Source organism: Anomaloglossus baeobatrachus, chromosome 3, assembly GCF_048569485.1.
Source record: "Anomaloglossus baeobatrachus isolate aAnoBae1 chromosome 3, aAnoBae1.hap1, whole genome shotgun sequence".
Lineage (NCBI taxonomy): Eukaryota > Metazoa > Chordata > Amphibia > Anura > Aromobatidae > Anomaloglossus > Anomaloglossus baeobatrachus.
Genome location: NC_134355.1, coordinates 154,363,389 through 154,384,460, shown reverse-complemented (window position 1 = coordinate 154,384,460; position 21,072 = coordinate 154,363,389). Strand labels below are relative to the sequence as shown.

General features: G+C 42.0%; 1 protein-coding gene across 1 annotated transcript in view; it reads right to left on the bottom strand.

Annotated features, from left to right (window-relative positions):
• The window catches only part of LOC142295086 (sulfotransferase 6B1-like), a 116,324-nt gene that overhangs the window by 31,003 nt on the left and 64,249 nt on the right, over positions 1–21,072 (bottom strand). Inside the window, exon 3 of the mRNA XM_075338155.1 lies at positions 14,569–14,658. Coding sequence (XP_075194270.1) covers positions 14,569–14,658 — 90 coding nt within the window. The remainder of the gene's footprint in view (positions 1–14,568; positions 14,659–21,072) is intronic.

Here is a 21,072-nt window from a genome sequence, read left to right as displayed (position 1 = left end):
GTGGGAGAGAGCGGAAACCGTAACCGTAAACCGTTGCAACGTTAAAAGTAAATGTGCCTCCCGTCTTGGGAAGAAGTTATTAAAAATGTTATTCATGTTTGCTTAACCTTGTTACCCCTTTTTTCAGAAAAATAAAACCGGTGTAGGACGGCAGCCCGCGGACGGTCTGCATTTTGCTAAGGGGGAATGTGTCGCCCTAGGCAAGCCAGGGGACACAGGTCACAACACCACCACACCCCACACTCCAGGTAGGCACATCACAGCTAACCAGAAATCCTTGTTGCCTTCCTCCAGAGGCTGATGATTCACACCAGGGGGTGGGCCAGGCGGTTGGCTCCGCCCACCAAGGAGATCACAGCTCTGGAGGCGGGAAGTACCAGGCAGACAGCTCAGGGAAGAGCTTGAGAGTAGAATCCAGTGAGGGACATGAAAGAGTGAACAGAGTTAAGCCCAGGCAGGGCAAGAGTAAACAGCAAGTGAAAGTGAGGAAAGTAGAAAAGTGGAAAAGGAGGAAAGCAAGTGAGGTGACAAGAAGGAAGGAAAGCCTGAAGGGTCCAGCTTTGTGTAGGGCCAGAACAGCAAGGTCAGCGATGGCGGCGACTGTCTGGAGGGGGACCGTTTGGAAGTTCCTGGAAGGACCCCGTTGGCTGTGTGCCCGGTGGTCTGGAGCAGTGTTCCGAAGGACAGTCAGCACCAGGGCAGGGGCCTCTCGGACCCTGGCAAGGCTAGGAGTCGCCAAATTTGCCGAATCCGTCAGTGAAGGGGACGTAGATCCCCCAACAACCAAGTCCCGATTGAAGGCAACAGCCCAACCTGAAGCGGAGAGACACCAGTTTCTCAGGGCCAGCGCCTGCGGGCAAAGTGTAGAGCTCCTCCGGCCCAGATTGTAGTCGGGGAGCGGGTAACCGGAGGGAATCCACCGCTACCATCAGTCAAACATAGGTGCAAGGAAGAGGGACATCACCGTCAACTACCGGGAGTGCAGGTGCAGCCGTCTGTGGGACCGTCCTACCAGCCGTTTGGTTTACCGTACAAACTGTGTCCAAGTCTCAGGCTGAGTGAGTACCACAGTGCCGCAAGGCACAGCGCTGCCCCCGCGTCCCTGCGCCCACCAGGCCCCGCACCTCCTTCTCCACCACCGGGCCCCGGGATCACCAACCCCTACCCACGGAGGGGCAACACGACACCTGGCTGCTCCGCATCACCATCCCCGGGACCCCCGAATTGAGCAGCGGTGGTGAAATCACCACAACCGTGGGTGGCGTCACGAACTATAACAATCCCCCACACCCAACCACAATCCCCTTTCACTCACGGGCGAGGAGTGTCGCTCGAGAAACCCTGGGATCCGGCCCACAGCTCGAGCCACCACTGAGCAGCTGCCGGACCCGAGCAGAGGGGGTGAGCGCGGTGTGCTGACACCCTCCTCCCCGCCCGCGACACATGCATATTTTGATGCAGATTTTAAAAAACTGCATCAAGAACCGCAACATGTGCACAGAGCTTTAAAGTTAGTGTGTTAATATACTGAGCTAGCACCATCATCTACAATATCTACCGCCATTCCACAGCTCTTCTGCGTAACCTGGAAGTGTCTTTTAGGTCTATTTCACACGTCAGTGAAAAACACAGACGTTTTTCACTGATGTGTAAAAAGCACATATGGTTCTCTGTGTGCCGTGATTCACGACACACGTGGGTAGTCCATGTGCAATCCGTGATACGTGATCCGTACTCCATGATTGCATATGGACATATACTCACCTATCCCGTTTTTGCTGTCTGTGGTGCTGAAGTCTCTGGCTCTACTGCACCTGGCCCCCGCTGTTTCTCACCTCTGTAGCTACTTCCAGGTCGGCTCTGGCTGCATACATGAATGCCATAATGAGCCGGCCAGGAAGCTGCAGAGCGCAGAGGCTGTACATAGCGTCGCTGGAGAAGGTGAGTTGAAAATACTTTTTATTTTCAATATATAACAACACAAAATGGTCAACCTTAGAGCAAGGACACTCCCATTACAAATTGCAGCTCTACCTGAAAAAATTATGAATATATTTTTTCAAAAAGGAGTACAAGAGTCCACATTGGATCAAACTTAATTTTTATTTATTTTTTATTGCATCAACCCAAATCAACCAATTCCCCACACAGTATAAAAGAGATAAATGCAGAAAAAATTGTATTCTAGACAGGACCAGCAGCATAACATATATTGCACATAATAAAGTCCAAAATGAACATGTAAAGTGACCAGTGCCTCTATACATAGAGAGCTATATTTAATTAGTAAAAGACTATGTTATAAGTATATTAAATAAAGTGTCCACGTGCATATTCATTGCACATATTCCAATTACCAATTGCTCAAGCACTGTATGAATATGAATCCTCACATGAGGACTATCAACCTGCCACTTACTGATGTATTCAAGGAATTACATGCTACCACCCGGTAAATGTAACAACCCTGACTGCGGTGTTGAAATCACTTGGTTATCAGATGAAGCTACACTGGCCTCAACATATATCACCAGGAAAATTCCTATGTATAAGGGTGAAGAGTGTGTCCTACAATATGACATACGCTAATGATAATGCCGCAATCAAGGCAAAAGATCATAGTAATTACCTGGGTGGAAAAAGTGTCCGGTTGCTGCCGTCCTATTCCCTGACGTACGTTTCACTATTCACTAACCCGGCTTCTACAGGGGGCGTACCAGGCAAGAGGAAATGAAGGGATTAAATGTATACGCCCAGCCAATCAGGAAATTCGTAGCGCTTACGTCAACCACACACCTCCTTCATTTAAAACAGGACTTCCTGCCGGGCGACCGTGGAACGCAACCTGCGTGCCAAACACAGGAACTGTGCAGCGACGCAGGTTGGTCCCACATTATGCGCCCTTCATTTAGTTCCAGGCAGATTTTGGCCGCGCAAGCGCATAGTTCCGACGGCACGAAATTACTAGTGTGTATCTATTGGAGATCAATGTTAGATCTCAACAGTGCCATACACAAAAATATAGTCCCAACACATAGTTAGACATTTATCGCAACACCCACATTAAAACGTGAAATTTCATAATACTCCCTACATATATCCACTTTGGCAATTGCTACATGGTGATGTAAGATATCCAAATAGAAATTTATATATATATATATATATATATATACAGTCAGGGCCAGAAATATTTGGACAGTGACACAAGTTTTGTTATTTTAGCTGTTTACAAAAACATGTTCAGAAATACAATTATATATATAATATGGGCTGAAAGTGCACACTCCCAGCTGCAATATGAGAGTTTTCACATCCAAATCGGAGAAAGGGTTTAGGAATCATAGCTCTGTAATGCATAGCCTCCTCTTTTTCAAGGGACCAAAAGTAATTGGACAAGGGACTCTAAGGGCTGCAATTAACTCTGAAGGCGTCTCCCTCGTTAACCTGTAATCAATGAAGTAGTTAAAAGGTCTGGGGTTGATTACAGGTGTGTGGTTTTGCATTTGGAAGCTGTTGCTGTGACCAGACAACATGCGGTCTAAGGAACTCTCAATTGAGGTGAAGCAGAACATCCTGAGGCTGAAAAAAAAGAAAAAATCCATCAGAGAGATAGCAGACATGCTTGGAGTAGCAAAATCAACAGTCGGGTACATTCTGAGAAAAAAGGAATTGACTGGTGAGCTTGGGAACTCAAAAAGGCCTGGGCGTCCACGGATGACAACAGTGGTGGATGATCGCCGCATACTTTCTTTGGTGAAGAAGAACCCGTTCACAACATCAACTGAAGTCCAGAACACTCTCAGTGAAGTAGGTGTATCTGTCTCTAAGTCAACAGTAAAGAGAAGACTCCATGAAAGTAAATACAAAGGGTTCACATCTAGATGCAAACCATTCATCAATTCCAAAAATAGACAGGCCAGAGTTAAATTTGCTGAAAAACACCTCATGAAGCCAGCTCAGTTCTGGAAAAGTATTCTATGGACAGATGAGACAAAGATCAACCTGTACCAGAATGATGGGAAGAAAAAGGTTTGGAGAAGAAAGGGAATGGCACATGATCCAAGGCACACCACATCCTCTGTAAAACATAGTGGAGGCAACGTGATGGCATGGGCATGCATGGCTTTCAATGGCACTGGGTCACTTGTGTTTATTGATGACATAACAGCAGACAAGAGTAGCCGGATGAATTCTGAAGTGTACTGGGATATACTTTCAGCTCAGATTCAGCCAAATGCCGCAAAGTTGATCGGACGGCGCTTCATAGTACAGATGGACAATGACCCCAAGCATACAGCCAAAGCTACCCAGGAGTTCATGAGTGCAAAAAAGTGGAACATTCTGCAATGGCCAAGTCAATCAGCAGATCTTAACCCAATTGAGCATGCATTTCACTTGCTCAAATCCAGCCTTAAGACGGAAAGACCCACAAACAAGCAAGACCTGAAGGCTGCGGCTGTAAAGGCCTGGCAAAGCATTAAGAAGGAGGAAACCCAGCGTTTGGTGATGTCCATGGGTTCCAGACTTAAGGCAGTGATTGCCTCCAAAGGATTCGCAACAAAATATTGAAAATAAAAATATTTTGTTTGGGTTTGGTTTATTTGTCCAATTACTTTTGACCTCCTAAAATGTGGAGTGGTTGTAAAGAAATGTGTAGAATTCCTACAATTTCTATCAGATATTTTTGTTCAAACCTTCAAATTAAACGTTACAATCTGCACTTGAATTCTGTTGTAGAGGTTTCATTTCAAATCCAATGTGGTGGCATGCAGAGCCCAACTCGCGAAAATTGTGTCACTGTCCAAATATTTCTGGACCTAACTGTATATATATATATATATATATATATATATATATATATATATATATGCTATCTAAAAAGAAAAACATAAATCAATACCTATACATCACACCATTACATCAGCCATGGTGTATAGAACCCAATCCTTTACACATATAACTGCATTCATAACAAAAGTCCAAATATGTGTGCAAATGTGCACACATTTACGTCTACAATTTGTTGATGGATCCTGATTTCAAATATTCAAAGGAGACAATATCAGCATTGCCTATACAGTATAATGGAAGATCCCGATATGGACTGGGGACAGATGAATTTATCTACCACGACACATGGGAAAAAACCCTGATCCGACACAGGTACAACCCTTTTATCTTTCGATTCCGGGTCGAAGTGGCTAGCCCTTAACGTATCCCTTACATTTTTCGACCTCCTTGCTGTAATAAGGGACTTTGAGGGCAATACTTTTTTCAAAATTGGGTTGGAACAAAGGATTCCCCAATACTTGGACAAAATATCTCTCATTTCACCCCACCGATTATGGTATGTGGTTATAAACCGTACCTGTTCGGTTTGTTCTTTTTTGTTGGCAATGAGATCCACCGATTTATAATTGTTAGAGAACAATAACGAACTTCTAGAAGCATGTGTAGCTCGATGGAAACCCTTCCTAATAACCTTCTTGCTATATCCTCTTTCTAAGAATCTTTGCGCCAGTATGCCAGATTGTTTTTCAAAGGCTTTTTGGTCCGAACAAATTCCAAACAGGTACAGGTACCACATACCATAATCGGTGGGGTGAAATGAGAGATATTTTGTCCAAGTATTGGGGAATCCTTTGTTCCAACCCAATTTTGAAAAAAGTATTGCCCTCAAAGTCCCTTATTATAGCAAGGAGGTCGAAAAATTTAAGGGATATGTTAGTGGCTAGCCACTTCGACCCGGAATCGAAAGATAAAAGGGTTGTACCTGTGTCGGATCAGGGTTTTTTCCCATGTGGCCTTTGCAAGGCTTGTGCTAATTTGGTCAAATCGAAAAGTTTTGAGAATTTTGATGGGTCACGGAAATTTACTATTAGGAAACAACTCACCTGCTCTTCAAAAGGAGTTATTTATTTGGGGGAGTGTCCATGTAAAAAACTGTACGTGGATCTCACCACTCGGGAACTTAAGATCAGAGTCCGAAAACACTGCAGGGATATAGCTAAGGCCAAGACTGTTGAGGATATTAAACAGCTGAAGACGTTACCACGGCATTTTAGGGAATTCCACAATTGTAATCCCCACTCCCTGAAGGTCAAGGCCATCGATCAGGTGGCCCTTGGCATTAGGGGAGGAGATCTGGGGAAAGTTTTGGCGAGAATAGAGAGCCGCTGGATTTTTCGGCTGGGTACCCTCAACCCACAGGGCCTCAATGAGACCCTGGGCTTTGGGGCCTTTCTGTGAGCGTTTTCCTGTGTTGGTTTGCCAGCTCCTTTGGTTTTAATAGTTTTTAATAAATTTTAGTGAAATAATTGTTGTGTTTTGTGTGGGAGGGATGTTGGGATTGATCATGTTGTTGTTTGTGCCTTTTTTAAATATTTCATTTTTTCTCCTGGTAGATAAATTCATCTGTCCCCAGTCCATATCGGGATCTTCCATTATACTGTATAGGCAATGCTGATATCGTCTCCTTTGAATATTTGAAATCAGGATCCATCAACAAATTGTAGACGTAAATGTGTGCACACGCACATTTGCACACATATTTGGACTCTTCTTATGAATGCAGTTATATGTATAAAGGATTGGGTTCTATACACCATGGGTGATGTAATGGTGTGATGTATAGGTATTGATTTATGTTTTTCTTTTTAGATAGCATATTTATATATATATAAATTTCTCTTTGGATATCTTACATCACCATGTAGCAATTGCCAAAGTGGATATATGTAGGGAGTATTATGAAATTTCACGTTTTAATGTGGGTGTTGCGATAAATGTCTAACTATGTGTTGGGACTATATATTTGTATATGGCACTGTTGAGATCTAACATTGATCTCCAATTGATACACGCTAGTAATTTCATTGCGTCTGAACTATGCGCTTGCGCGGCCCAAATCTTCCTGGAACTAAATGAAGAGCGCATAATGTGGGACCAACCTGCGTCGCTGCACAGTTCCTGTGTTTGACACACAGGTTGCGTTCCACGGTCGCCCGGCAGGAAGTCCTGTTTTAAATGAAGGAGGTGTGTGGATGACGTAAGCGCTACGAAATTCCTGATTGGCTGGGCGTATACATTTAATCTCTTCGTTTCCTCTTGCCTGGCACGCCTCCTGTAGAAGCCGGGTTAGCGAAAGGTATGTCGGGGAATAGGACGGCAGCAACCGGACACTTTTTCCACCCAGGTAATTACTATGATCTTTTGCCTTGGTTGCGTCATTATCATTAGCGTATGTCATATTGTAGGACACACTCTTCACCCTTATACATAGGAGTTTTCCTGGGGATATATGTTGAGGCCAGTGTAGCTTCATCTGATAACCAAGTGATTTCAACACCGCAGTCAGGGTTGTTACATTTACCGGGTGGTAGCACGTAATTCCTTGAATACATCAGTAAGTGGCAGGTTGATAGTCCTCATGTGAGGATTCATATTCATACAGTGCTTGAGCAATTGGTAATTGGAATATGTGCAATGAATATGCACGTGGACACTTTATTTAATATACTTATAACATAGTCTTTTACTAATTAAATATAGCTCTCTATGTATAGAGGCACTGGTCACTTTACATGTTCATTTTGGACTTTATTATGTGCAATATATGTTATGCTGCCGGTCCTGTCTAGAATACATTTTTTTCTGCATTTATCTCTTTTATACTGTGTGGGGAATTGGTTGGTTTGGGTTGATGCAATAAAAAATAAATAAAAATTAAGTTTGAGCTAATGTGGACTCTTGTACTCCTTTTTGAAAAAATATATTCATAATTTTTTCAGGTAGAGCTGCTTTTTATTTTCAATGTACATTTTTTTCTGCTACGTGTTTCATGGACCACACCATAGTGTGGTCCGTGCGACATCAGTGATGCCAGAAAAAAATGGACATGTCTCCGTGCAGCAATTTCGGACACGCATGTACGCCGCACGGAGACACTGTCAGTGAAAAATCACTGATATGTGAGCAGACCCATTGATTATAATTGGTCCAGGTATGTCCGTGATTCTGGTAGTATAAAAAAGCACATACGTACCAGAATCACCGATGTGTGAAACAGGCCTTACAGTGTAGGCCTATGGAGTGTTAGAGTGAGGCTCCATAGTCTTACATTGTAAAAGTGACTTACGGCTCATGAATAGAGCAAAGAGTGATAGGAATAGTTTGAAGATCAGTGACGTTACTCAGAAGAGGAGCGGAATGACGGTGGATACCAGAGAAGACAGCGGCAAGTGAGTATAGAGCTTCATTCAGCAACATAATTGACAAATTTTCTCCCCCTATTTTCATGTCATAGTGGGTTCAGGAGTTAAAAAAAAGAAAATTGAGAGACACGTTTAATTTTGTTATTGACTTCCAGTAGACATGTTGAAGCCAAAACATCATGTTAGTCTGTCTACTGCATTCTCTCTTGTGAGATGAGACCACAGTAGAAAAAGTTGAAAGTAGACATGAGCAAACCTGTTCGATAAAGGTTCTCCAATTTCAAATTCGGTTTGAGCCTTAGTATGTTCTTTCGGGCTTGGTAACAACGAGCACTTTCCGCAAAATTCGTTGATGTTCTGTTTTGTTTGTTTTTTCCCCCTAACGCTGTCCGCATTTCCAAAAATGCTTTTATAATAACATTTTCTACTTTTGCATAGGATTGTGGTGCTGTCTGATGAATGGGGGAATGTGTCAAATCAGTGGAGGGGGTGGGGATTCAGGAGAAGGCTTTTTTGGTGCACGGCACCATTTTTTTCCTTAACTTTATTTGCGGATGTTCCTGCAGCCAATCACGGTGCAGCAAACATTTACAAGGTTCAGACACAAGGGCTTCTGTGATTGGCTGCCTAAGTCACATGTCCACGTGTATATAGGTTGTGGACATGTTGTGTCAGCGCCATTTTGTGAATTTAAAACGTCAGGAAATGTGCTGCTGCTGGTGCTCCTAGACAATGAGCTTAGCTAGGGGTTTAATGCTAGGTAGTTGAGATATATAGGAGAGCAATAGCTTAGAATAGGGATGTGCAGTGTAGGTCAGCTTAGCTAGGTATTTAACGCTAGGTAGTTGAGAGAGATAGGAAAGCGATAGTTTAGAATAGGGATGTGCAGTGTAGGGAAAGGTGTACGTGTGCCACAAATCGGCACATTTCATGGTAGAAATAGGGATTGGCATTTGTAGTGCCTGCTAAATAGTTGCCAGTGAAGCATTTAAATAGATATTCCTACGTATTACTGCCTGTTGAAAAGTATGCAAACACATTTATAGTTATTCCTAGTTAGCAGTGCCTGGCCTAAAAAGTTGCTAGGGAAGTATGTAAAAAGTAGTTCTTGCCAATTTTAATTGCCTGCTCAAAATTACGCAAACACATTTATAGGTATTACTAGTTAGCAGAGCCTGGCCTAAAAAGTTGCTAGGGAAGGATCTAAAAAGGTATTCTTGCCAATTTTAATTGCCTGTTCAAAATCCCGCAAATCCATTTATAGGTATTGCTAGTTAGCAGTGCCTGGCCTAAAAAGCTGCTAGGGAAGGATCTAAAAAGATGTTCTTGCCAATTTGAATTGCCTGCTCAAAATTATGCAAACACATTCATTGGTATTACTAGTTAGCAATGCCTGACCTGCTGTTAATTTTCTAGGCAACTAACTAAAAAGTTGTTCTTGGCAATTTTAATTGTCTGCTCAAAATTCTGCAGTGTAACACATTTATAGGTATTGTTTGTTAGCAGTGCCTGAGCTGCTGTAAATTTTCTAGGCAACTAGCTAAACGGTTGTTTTTGGCAATTTTACTTGCCTGATCAATATTCCGCAGTGAAACACATTTATAGTATTGTTAGTAGTGCTGCTGAAAATATGCTATTGAACAAGTTAAAAAGGTCTTGTAGGTAGTGCTGCTTTTTAGTGCCTTCACAATATTGCCAACTCAGGCAGGAAAGAAATAATTTATCTTTTGTGTCAGGTGTCTGACAGGTGTGGGCATAGGTTTGCAAAACATCTGTTTGAATGGGGAAGGGTACATTAACTATGAGTAGTAAATCATGATGAGGTTGTCATGGAAGGGGGAATAGGTGGGGTGTTGGAGGTGTACCTGTGGGAAGTTCTGTTAGTCAAAGGTCTAGTGAGCAAACATCAGCTCATCCTATCACAAAAGAAATGAGAACAACTTCCGTTACTGGACAGCTTACTCAACTAGATTTCTTTGGCAGCTGCACATCGCTTCACCTTTGAAATGCGGCTGATAAACAGCAGGTGCTAGAGTGGATGGCGAGTGCTGCATCAAGTGGCATCTCCTCCTTTTCCTGAATCTCAACATTACATATAGTTCATTCCTCAAAGGAGCCACTCCAATTACACTTCTTGCTTCCACGTCACAAATCTCCAACCGGCAAACTGACTGTAGGGAACCACACATGGGCGAGTTTCTAGAGCTGTTCTATCCCATGGGCATCACAAGTCCGCTCCAAGGATTCCCAGATTAAAGGGGAGAAAATCATCTGCACTGATGCCTAAAATCTTTGTGAGTTGAATCCTGACCCATACAAAGTAGGGTCCCAGCAGGATCCCCACCCTTGTCAACTGATAACCCCTGTTAGGTCATGATGATGAGACTTAGTGCATACTGTCTTGTCAGGTAAGGAAGAGGAGGAGTGGGACAACATAGAGCCTGATGATGAAGTTGTAGATCCCATTTGGTGTGAACCCAGAGGCATGTAGCTGTGTAGCTCAGCAGATAAGGAAGAGGAGGAAGCCGAGGAGGTTATGTTGACAATTCCCAAATGGAGTCTTCCTTCATATGTGTATGCAAGGACAGCAATGCTGCCAAACTGGGGTGTAAATGAGTCACTCAAAGTTTGATTATATTGTTACAGTCTACATGAAAAAGATGCCCTTTCTTTCCACCTCACATGCAAAGAGATTTTCAACCATGAAGTGCCCCCAAAAGGCAGGTTGTCTTCACGGAGGTCTTTCCTGCAGGTACCCCTGGTGCCGCCCCCCCCCCCCCCTGCTAAATGAGCATTTCTAATTTCGGGATGATGCAACTCTATCTGGTAGAGCTTTGAGAGCAGACACCCTTTCATCTTTGTGATGCTTAAATCCATACACACTATCAAAGCTATCATATTTTATAAGATAAATAGGAGACTTGACTGGTACTGATCCCTAGTTCCTTTCCATTGAGTTATTGGACCACGGCCCTCTCTCCAGCCATGCTGTATCCTGCAACCTAAAATTTTTCTTCTTGGTTGAGAAATCTGTTTACTTGGTCAAATATTGCTTCAATGTTTCTTTTGAGAGGTCCTTTTCATCATCATATTTGCAGAAACGCATGCTTGTGTTGCATTAGCTCTTGATCGCTGAGCTGCGGCCTTTCCAAATGGGGTGTTCATTCATCTGTGTATGCAAGCGCAGCAACACTGCCAAACTAGGGTGAAAATGAGTAACTCCAAGTCTGATGATGTTGTTGCAGTCTACATGAAAAAGGTACCCTCTCTTTCCACCTCACATGCAGAAAGTGTTTTGTCTGTAGTGCGAGTCTTCTGGGAGCAAGAGGCCTATGCCTGTCTGTCATCTTGCTGTTTCTGGTGAAGGTAGGAATGCTGGTTCAGGCCTTGTTCCAGGGCTGGTCCCATGCAGCAATGTTGCTTTGTTGGGATATTTGTAATGTGTGCCAATTGTTGACACTTTTTTGTTGCCTGACCTTAATTTTTGGAAATGTGGAAACTCCAAGTAGGGTCTCCAAGTTTGTCTGTAGTGCCAGTCTTCAAGGAGCAAGAGGCTTACACCTGTCTGTCATGCATCTCTTACTTTTTAACATTTAAATGCCAAGCCACATCCTGTGTGTTGCATGGACCATACCTCCCTGCTGTGCAAAGACACTATGGTGAAATGGGGGGAGGCAATTGATGTCACTGTCCTGCTGTCACAATTAGGCAGTGCTTAAATTAATATGCATTAGAGAATGCAGTGACACAGCTGCAGAGTTGTGGAACACTTTACAGGCGGACTTTGATAAATGATTGTCTCCACTGAACCTGGAGCCAGGGAAGGCCATGTGCAATTCCGGTGCAAATCCAGTGGCGGCTCTACGCATGACCAACGTCACATATGCACTCCATGGATCAACCTGGTTGCACAGAAATTTCTAGGGCACTATTACATGCGCTGCTGCAGAATGCACAGTAGCTGTGTGCTCACTTTTTAAAATTGAAATGCCAGACCACAGCCTGTGTGTTGCATGGACCGTACCTCCCTGCTGTGCAAAGACACTATGGGGAGGGGAGCAATTGATGCTACTGTTCTGCTTTCTTCTTCAAAGTTTTTTAAATGTTGAGACTTCAAGATAGATGTCAAAGTTGTGTCTTGTAGGTAGAGCCAGAATTCTATGAGCAACAGGCCTACACCTGCCACTCAAACTTGTCTTCATTTTTAAAATTGAAATGCTGGGCTATAGCACGTCTGTTGCATGGACCGTACCTTTCTGTTGTGCAAAGATACTATGGGGAGGAGAGCAATTAATACTACTGTACTGCTCTCTGCCTGAAAGATTTTTAAATGTCAAGATTCCAAGATGGATCTTAAAGGTTGTGTCTTGTCTGTACTGACAGGGATATGGGAGCACTAGACCTACACCTTTCTCTCATTCACCTCTATATTTCTTATGTCGACAGTCTAGGAAGCTAATTGCTATGCCAAACAGTGGTACTACACTATAAAATGAAGTTTTGCTGTTTTGGAAGATTTTCAACCCCCCCATAGGTGTATTCTCTCTTACATTTGGCCTCCCATTGAATCCAATGAGGTTCGGTAAGGTTCAATAATGGTTCAGATTCGGTTCGACGAACAATTTGGCGAATGTACCATTTTTTTCGGGTGGGCTTGGTGAAAGCACAGTAAATGCATTTTTATTGTTAATAGACAAACTAAGCCCAACATAATATTTCATTCTTTTATCTTTCTTTATCTCTTTCAGACGCCTTGTGCATCCGACATCACTTAACTGAATTGGCAATTGCAAAGGACCCACATATTACTCTTGCACAGGGGCCTTCTTCAGTCTATGTCCGCCAGTGTTGCAAAACCCTCCCTCCTTCTTTTATCTTCTCTTGACAAGCCCCACTCTGAGTTATTGCTGAGTGCAACATTGAGCCAGTGTCTCTGATGAGAGTTGTCATCACTACCCAGCGCCTGTGAAAAGCTGTGGTTTACTGCTATTCATAGTCACTTTGTGGGAACATTTTTGATAATAAATTGGGGAACGAGGGATTGTGGGGGTGAGTCTTTATTAAAATAAACTATTTTTTCCTGTGTGTGTTTTTTATGACTGGGTTAGTAATGGGGTGTCTGATGGATGCTTCTCCATTACTAACCTTTGGCTTCATGCCAGCTGACACTACACAGCTGACGTCAACCCCAAAATTATTACCTTATTGCCACCACAACAGTGTATTCGGAAAGAGCCAAGCGAAGCGCCATTATTTGCGCATCTAATGGATGCGCCAATTCTGGGGTGGCTGCTGGCTGTTTTTTTTAGATGGGGAAGGGCCAAAAAACTATTGGCATTCCCAGCCTGATAATATCAGCCCCCAGCCGTCTGCTTTACCACAAAAATAGGGGGACCCAACATTGTTTTTTCGTTTATTTATTTATTACAGTAAACTATACACGCAAGACACATAGATATCTGTCAGATATATAATTAGTGCCCTGCATATGTAGTTTATTAAATTTGTTTATAAATAAATAAATGAAACAAAACAATGTGGGTTCCCCCCTATTTTTTAAACAAGTACAGATAAAGCAGATAGCTGCAGGCTGAAATCATCAGGCTGGGAAAGTCCATGGCTATTGGGCCATTCCCACCCTAAAAATAATAGTCTGCAGCTGGATCTGCATGGCTTTTTTTTGTTAGTTTAATAAATTGGTAAACCAGGGCTAGAGTCGGGGTGTGGGTTTTTTTAAATAAAATATTTTTGTAGGGTTTTTTTAGTAATGGGGGTATCTGATAGATGCCTCTCCATGAATAACACCAGTGCTTGATGCCAAATGATGGATGTCTATGTCCCTTGCCTGTATAGTTTGCTGTACTAGAGTATGAAGGCAGCAGTAAGAAAGGAATTGTGCAAAATCATTAGTAAGGAGATGCAAAAGCAAATAGGTGTTTTCTGAGAATTGAAGGATGTCTTACTATTTATAAATACCCTTGAACGTACACTTTAATATTTCCATACTTGGCATGTAATAATGGTAATCAAAGAGCAGTATAGTTGCATCTATATAAAGTTAAATAAACAAACTTGGTGCAAAGATACTCAAAACCTTATAAAAGTATAATAAAAAATAATAATTTTTATCTACGCTACTTAAAAGGCTTTTCTGATTAGAACAATCCATATTCATATACCTTAAGTTATACAACAGAAAGCTGTTTTTTAATAAATTCTGCATTTCTGACATATTTCTAAGAATTTTAAGAATTTCTGGTTATGGTCATGCAATCGGAACCTTTACAGAGCCATTTTTCATTGTAGATGCAATGAATTAAAAGAGGAATTGGATTGTTTTTCGGGTACCTACCTTAACCTTTTTTTCAAACATAGACTTTGGAATATTCTTGAATTGCAAATGGGTTGAAATAATCCTTGGTGAAGGTCGATCTTTAAATCTCTAAATGGAGAAAATAATATTTTAAAATATTACTGGATAAAATGTGGTAGATCACGTAGCAAATAAATAATAAACTACATTGCATACAGTTATGTGTTTATAAGAAGGAGAAACAAATCTGGATTATATAACTGTGGCATCTGTGAAGTGTGTATACTGTTGTATTGTACATATGATATAATAATGTTGTATTGTTATGGTTTCTGCCCTGCTAGTTGTATAAATGTAGAGTAATGTGTTGGTGGATGGTGCATGTTACAAATCGCACTGAGTATGCCCAAACAGCCCCCACAGGCCGCTAGAGACAGGTCTGAAATATATATATATATATACAGTTAGGTCCAGAAATATTTGGACAGTGACACAAGTTTTGTTATTTTAGCTGTTTACAAAAACATGTTCGGAAATACAATTATATATATAATATGGGCTGAAAGTACACACTCCCAGCTGCAATATGAGAGTTTTCACATCCAAATCGGAGAAAGGGTTTAGGAATCATAGCTCTGTAATGCATAGCCTCCTCTTTTTCAAGGGACCAAAAGTAATTGGACAAGGGACTCTAAGGGCTGCAATTAACTCTGAAGGCGTCTCCCTCGTTAACCTGTAATTAATGAAGTAGTTAAAAGGTCTGGGGTTGATTACAGGTGTGTGGTTTTGCATTTGGAAGCTGTTGCTGTGACCAGACAACATGCGGTCTAAGGAACTCTCAATTGAGGTGAAGCAGAACATCCTGAGGCTGAAAAAAAAGAAAAAATCCATCAGAGAGATAGCAGACATGCTTGGAGTAGCAAAATCAACAGTCGGGTACATTCTGAGAAAAAAGGAATTGACTGGTGAGCTTGGGAACTCAAAAAGGCCTAGGCATCCACGGATGACAACAGTGGTGGATGATCACCGCATACTTTCTTTGGTGAAGAAGAACCCGTTCACAACATCAACTGAAGTCCAGAACACTCTCAGTGAAGTAGGTGTATCTGTCTCTAAGTCAACAGTAAAGAGAAGACTCCATGAAAGTAAATACAAAGGGTTCACATCTAGATGCAAACCATTCATCAATTCCAAAAATAGACAGGCCAGAGTTAAATTTGCTGAAAAACACCTCATGAAGCCAGCTCAGTTCTGGAAAAGTATTCTATGGACAGATGAGACAAAGATCAACCTGTACCAGAACGATGGGAAGAAAAAAGTTTGGAGAAAAAAGGGAACGGCACATGATCCAAGGCACACCACATCCTCTGTAAAACATGGTGGAGGCAACGTGATGGCATGGGCATGCATGGCTTTCAATGGCACTGGGTCACTTGTGTTTATTGATGACATAACAGCAGACAAGAGTAGCCGGATGAATTCTGAAGTGTACCGGGATATACTTTCAGCCCAGATTCAGCCAAATGCCGAAAAGTTGATCGGATGGCGCTTCATAGTACAGATGGACAATGACCCCAAGCATACAGCCAAAGCTACCCAAGAGTTCATGAGTGCAAAAAAGTGGAACATTCTGCAATGGCCAAGTCAATCACCAGATCTTAACCCAATTGAGCATGCATTTCACTTGCTCAAATCCAGACTTAAGACGGAAAGACCCACAAACAAGCAAGACCTGAAGGCTGCGGCTGTAAAGGCCTGGCAAAGCATTAAGAAGGAGGAAACCCAGCGTTTGGTGATGTCCATGGGTTCCAGACTTAAGGCAGTGATTGCCTCCAAATGATTCGCAACAAAATATTGAAAATAAAAATATTTTGTTTGGGTTTGGTTTATTTGTCCAATTACTTTTGACCTCCTAAAATGTGGAGTGTTTGTAAAGAAATGTGTACAATTCCTACAATTTCTATCAGATATTTTTGTTCAAACCTTCAAATTAAACGTTACAATCTGCACTTGAATTCTGTTGTAGAGGTTTCATTTCAAATCCAATGTGGTGGCATGCAGAGCCCAACTCGCGAAAATTGTGTCACTGTCCAAATATTTCTGGACCTAACTGTATATATATATATATATATATATATACATATATATATATATACAAATATACATAAATCAGATTATAGGGAAGGGAAACGATTCCCACCCTGCATAGCACACTCTGAAAATCTTAGTGGCGAGGGCGGTCTGGTGCCATGTTTAAGAACGTGGTTTATATGCAGTGTTCCACCTCCCCCTGATGAAATGATCAAATTGTAAAGATTGTGAAACGTGCGTCGATCTGTACATTTCACTTTACACATGCCCATGAATTGTGCTGCTGACTTCATTTTGTGCCAGTCCTAATTATTAAAATTCAATTTATTACATTTTTCACTATACTCTTTTTTTTGTCCTCCCAGTTCTAGGTCTGGAATATAGCGGGCGCAGCTACTCGATGGACAGTTGGGAGAGACAGGAGCTGCTTGGAGGCATACAAGAGGGTTTATGGGAAGACAGTACAAGACCCCTGAGATGAAACATTGGACAGAGATCCCTGAGTGGAAAGATTAAAGAGAGACCCCTGAGTGGGGAGATTGGAGAGAGACCTCTAAGATGAAAGATTGGAGAGAGACCCATGAGTGGAAAGACTGGACAGACACCTGAGTTGAAAGATCGAAGATTGACCCCTGAGTGGAAAGATTGGAAAGAGACCCCTGAATGGAAAGATTGGAACGAGACCCCTGTGTGGAAAGATTGGACAGAGATCCCTTAATGGAAAGATTGAAAATAGACCCCTGAGTGGAAAGATTGGAGAGAGACCTCTGAGAGGAAATATTGGAGAGAGACCTCTACAACAAAAGATTGGAGAGAGACCTCTGAAGGGAAAGATTGGAGCGAGACCCCTGAGTGGAAAGATTGGAAAGAGAACCCTGAGTGAAAAGATCGGAAAGAGATCCCTATGTGGAAAGATTGGAAACAGACCTCTGAGTGAAAAGATCGGAAAGAGACCCCTGAGTGGAAAGATTGGAGAGAGACTCCCTAAATGGAAAGATTGGAGCGAGACCCCTGAGTGGAAAAATTGAAGAGAGGCCAGTGAATGGAAAGACTTAAGAGAGACACCCCTAAAAGGAAAGTTTTCCAAATCAGAAGCATTCAGAGAGAGTTGAGAGGAGACGGGCTAAGAATTGCCTGGACTTTTCTCAATTATATGGGTAGGACCCACTGGGCAAGGGGTTAAGTTACTCATCACCGGGCCGGTGATGTCGGGTCAGGGGCATGTCACTGGGTGGCCCTTTTGCCCGGTTTCGTGGCCCCGATGTGTACAATAAAGAAGGGGGTGATAATGGAGGTTTGATTTTCTGATGCCACCTCAGGCTGTACCTGTACATAGTTTCAAAGACAAAGAGTAAAACAGAGACTAAAAACCTACCCTCATCTCCTGTAATACTTTTGAACTGCTAAAAATGGATTACACTTGGCAAAACAGCAGTGAACAGCAATTTAAGCACCTTATGGCTGACACTTGCGTAATGTTTTAAGGGTAAAACAACCTAATATGCTAGGTAAGTAATCTACAAATCACTTTACTTATGGAACATTTAATTTGACAGATAATTTGAAATAAAGTTACAACTTAAACCTAGCCATTGTCTTAGTGTAAAGTGTCCAATGGCAGTAGTTGTGGGCGAAATACTCATCTACTATGTCCCGCCACTTTACAGGAAAATGGGGGTCCTGGCTAGGTATGTATCTCTGTATGGTCAAATCACAGCTTACATCAATCGCATATATTTCTCCAATTGCCATCGCACAAGAACAATAAGGATGAGCTGGGTAACGCACCACAAGTGGCACATCTAATGGATGCGCCAATTGTGGTGTGACTACGGGCTGCTATGTTCAGGCAGGGGAGGGTCTAATAACCATGGACCTTCCCAGCCTAAAAATACCAGTCCCCAGCTGTTTCCTTTACTAGCAGTAATTATCACAAATGTTCAGGGGACCTCACGTCATTTATATTTTATCTAACTGTGCCTGCCAATCACATTAATGCCAGAAGCAAACAAAGATGGCTACAACATTACTGTGATTGGCAGACAATCACTTCATGTTTAGTGGCTGAAAATCAAGCACCAAACATGTGGTGAGGGGTCTCAAAATGCATGAATGAATACCAAAATACTCAACGAGTAACAAATATCCAAAATACCTTAATATGCGTGCGAGTAACGAATAGTGCTGAATATCTTTGCTCATTACTAATAATTGCAAGTTTACCACTAAAATGTTGTTTTAGCCCAGATTTTATATTTTCATAAGGGGAAATAGATGAAAATAACCACATAATTTTCACATAATTTCTCTTGAATGTGACAATATATGTGACTGTACAGGACTGTTTGGCAAGACTTGAGCAGTATTTGGTAGCTCAGATTTCACTAGATTTATTTTGGGGAGAGCCATAGTAGAAAGCCTTTGTGCTACCAGTAACATGGAAGCCCCCTATATTTCTATAAATAGATTACAAACCTTAGTGAGGACTTGTTTTTGTGGGTTGAGTAGAAGCTGTTGTTGGTGGCATTTTGGATACAGAACATTTTGGATCAGTTCATATTTATCCTATTCTCTAAGCTGAGCACTTACATCTGTGTATCCATCTAAATTTACAAAATAGGTAATTCACATGAAACACCGACTGGTCAATTCACTAATGAGGCTGCAGAGATACTTTGAGTTCTGTGTAGCTTCTGTTCAAAGGTGTCTGGCTTTGAAGCTGTGCACAAAAGATGTTGCCTAAAAAGACAGGCATGGCCAGATCATAGGTCAAAATGTTTTCAGATCATAGGTCAAAATGTTTTTATCTGCCTCATTATAGTAAATATTCCATTGAGCGTTCTGTCTCAATCATGTAATCATGTATTTCAGAGATTTACATGGAAACCCAGATGTAAGTGTTCAGCATAGAGCACAGGATAAATGTGAGCTGAGCTTTACTACGATCTTTGGGAAGCAGAATGATCAAATCAACAGCAGCTCAAGAATTGCTTTTATTTATTTTGTTAAGCTTCTCACCGTGTGTTATAAGTGATTAGACGGCTCTATTCTGTGGGTCGGTGCGATTGCAGCTATACAAGATTCATATAGGTTTTTTATGTTTGGCAACCATCACACACTTAAGGGGGCTTTACATGCAACGACATCACTTACGAGATGTTGGGGTCACGGAATTCGTGACGCACAACCGGCCTCGTTAGAGACGTTGTTGCGTGTGAAACGCACGAACGGCCGCTAATGATCAAAATTACTCACCATATCGTTGATCGTTGACACGTCGTTCTATTCTCAAATATCGTTGCTGTTGCAGGACGCAGGTTGTTCGTTGTTCCTGCGGCAGCACACATCGCTATGTGTGGCACCGCAGGAATGAGGAACAACATCGTACCTGCAGCTGCCGGCAATGAGGAAGGAAGGAGGTGGGCGGGATGTTTCGGCCGCTCATCTCCGCCCCTCCGCTTCTATTGGGCGGCCACTTACTGACGCCGAACGAACCTCCCCCTTAGAAAGGAGGCGGTTCGCCGGCCATAGCAATGTCGCTAGGCAGGTAAGTATGTGTGACGGGGACTAACAATGTTGTACGCCACGGGCAGCGATTTGCCCGTGACGCACAACCGATGGGGGAAGGAGGCGGTTCGCCGGCCATAGCAATGTCGCTAGGCAGGTAAGTATGTGTGACGGGGACTAACAATGTTGTACGCCACGGGCAGCGATTTGCCCGTGACGCACAACCAATGGGGGCTGGTGCTTTCACCAGAGACATCGCTATCGATGTCGCTGTGTGTAAAGTGGCCTTTAGAAAATCGTTTTTTTAAATTTTATTGTATTTTTTTTCCAATTGCGTCAGCTTATTTTGACAGCTATAAGTTTTCTATATTCATGCCGACAGAATCATGTGAAGGCTTGTGTTTTGCAGGATGAGTTTACATTTTATTGTACTAATTTTGGACACATAATATTTTTTTTATCACTTTCTATTTAGATTTGTGGAAGGCAGAATGAAGAAAACAGCAATTCATATTTTTTTTTCATGCCGTTTAACACTTTTTTCAGGTCAGTATGATTAAAGTGATATCACATTGATATGATTTTTTTTATGTTTTGTCACTTTTACACAATAAAACAATTTTATTGAAAAAAGTATTGATTTTGTATCTCCATATTGTGAGAACGATAGATTTTTAATTTTTTTGCCGTTTGATGGCTTGTTTTTTGGTGGACGTGGTGACATTTTCAGCTATATCATTTTTATTTCTATTTGTCTTTTTGATTTCGTTTTGGACTTATGATGAAAAAGCATCTTTTTGTGTAACTTTTTTTACAGTGTTTACTGTAGGGGTTAAAGAGTGGGACAGTTTTAATGATAGTGTGGTTTTGGAAGGGGTGATACCAATTATGTTTACTTTATTAGTTTATTTTTCTTTGTACTTAAATGTTCATATTTATTGGTGT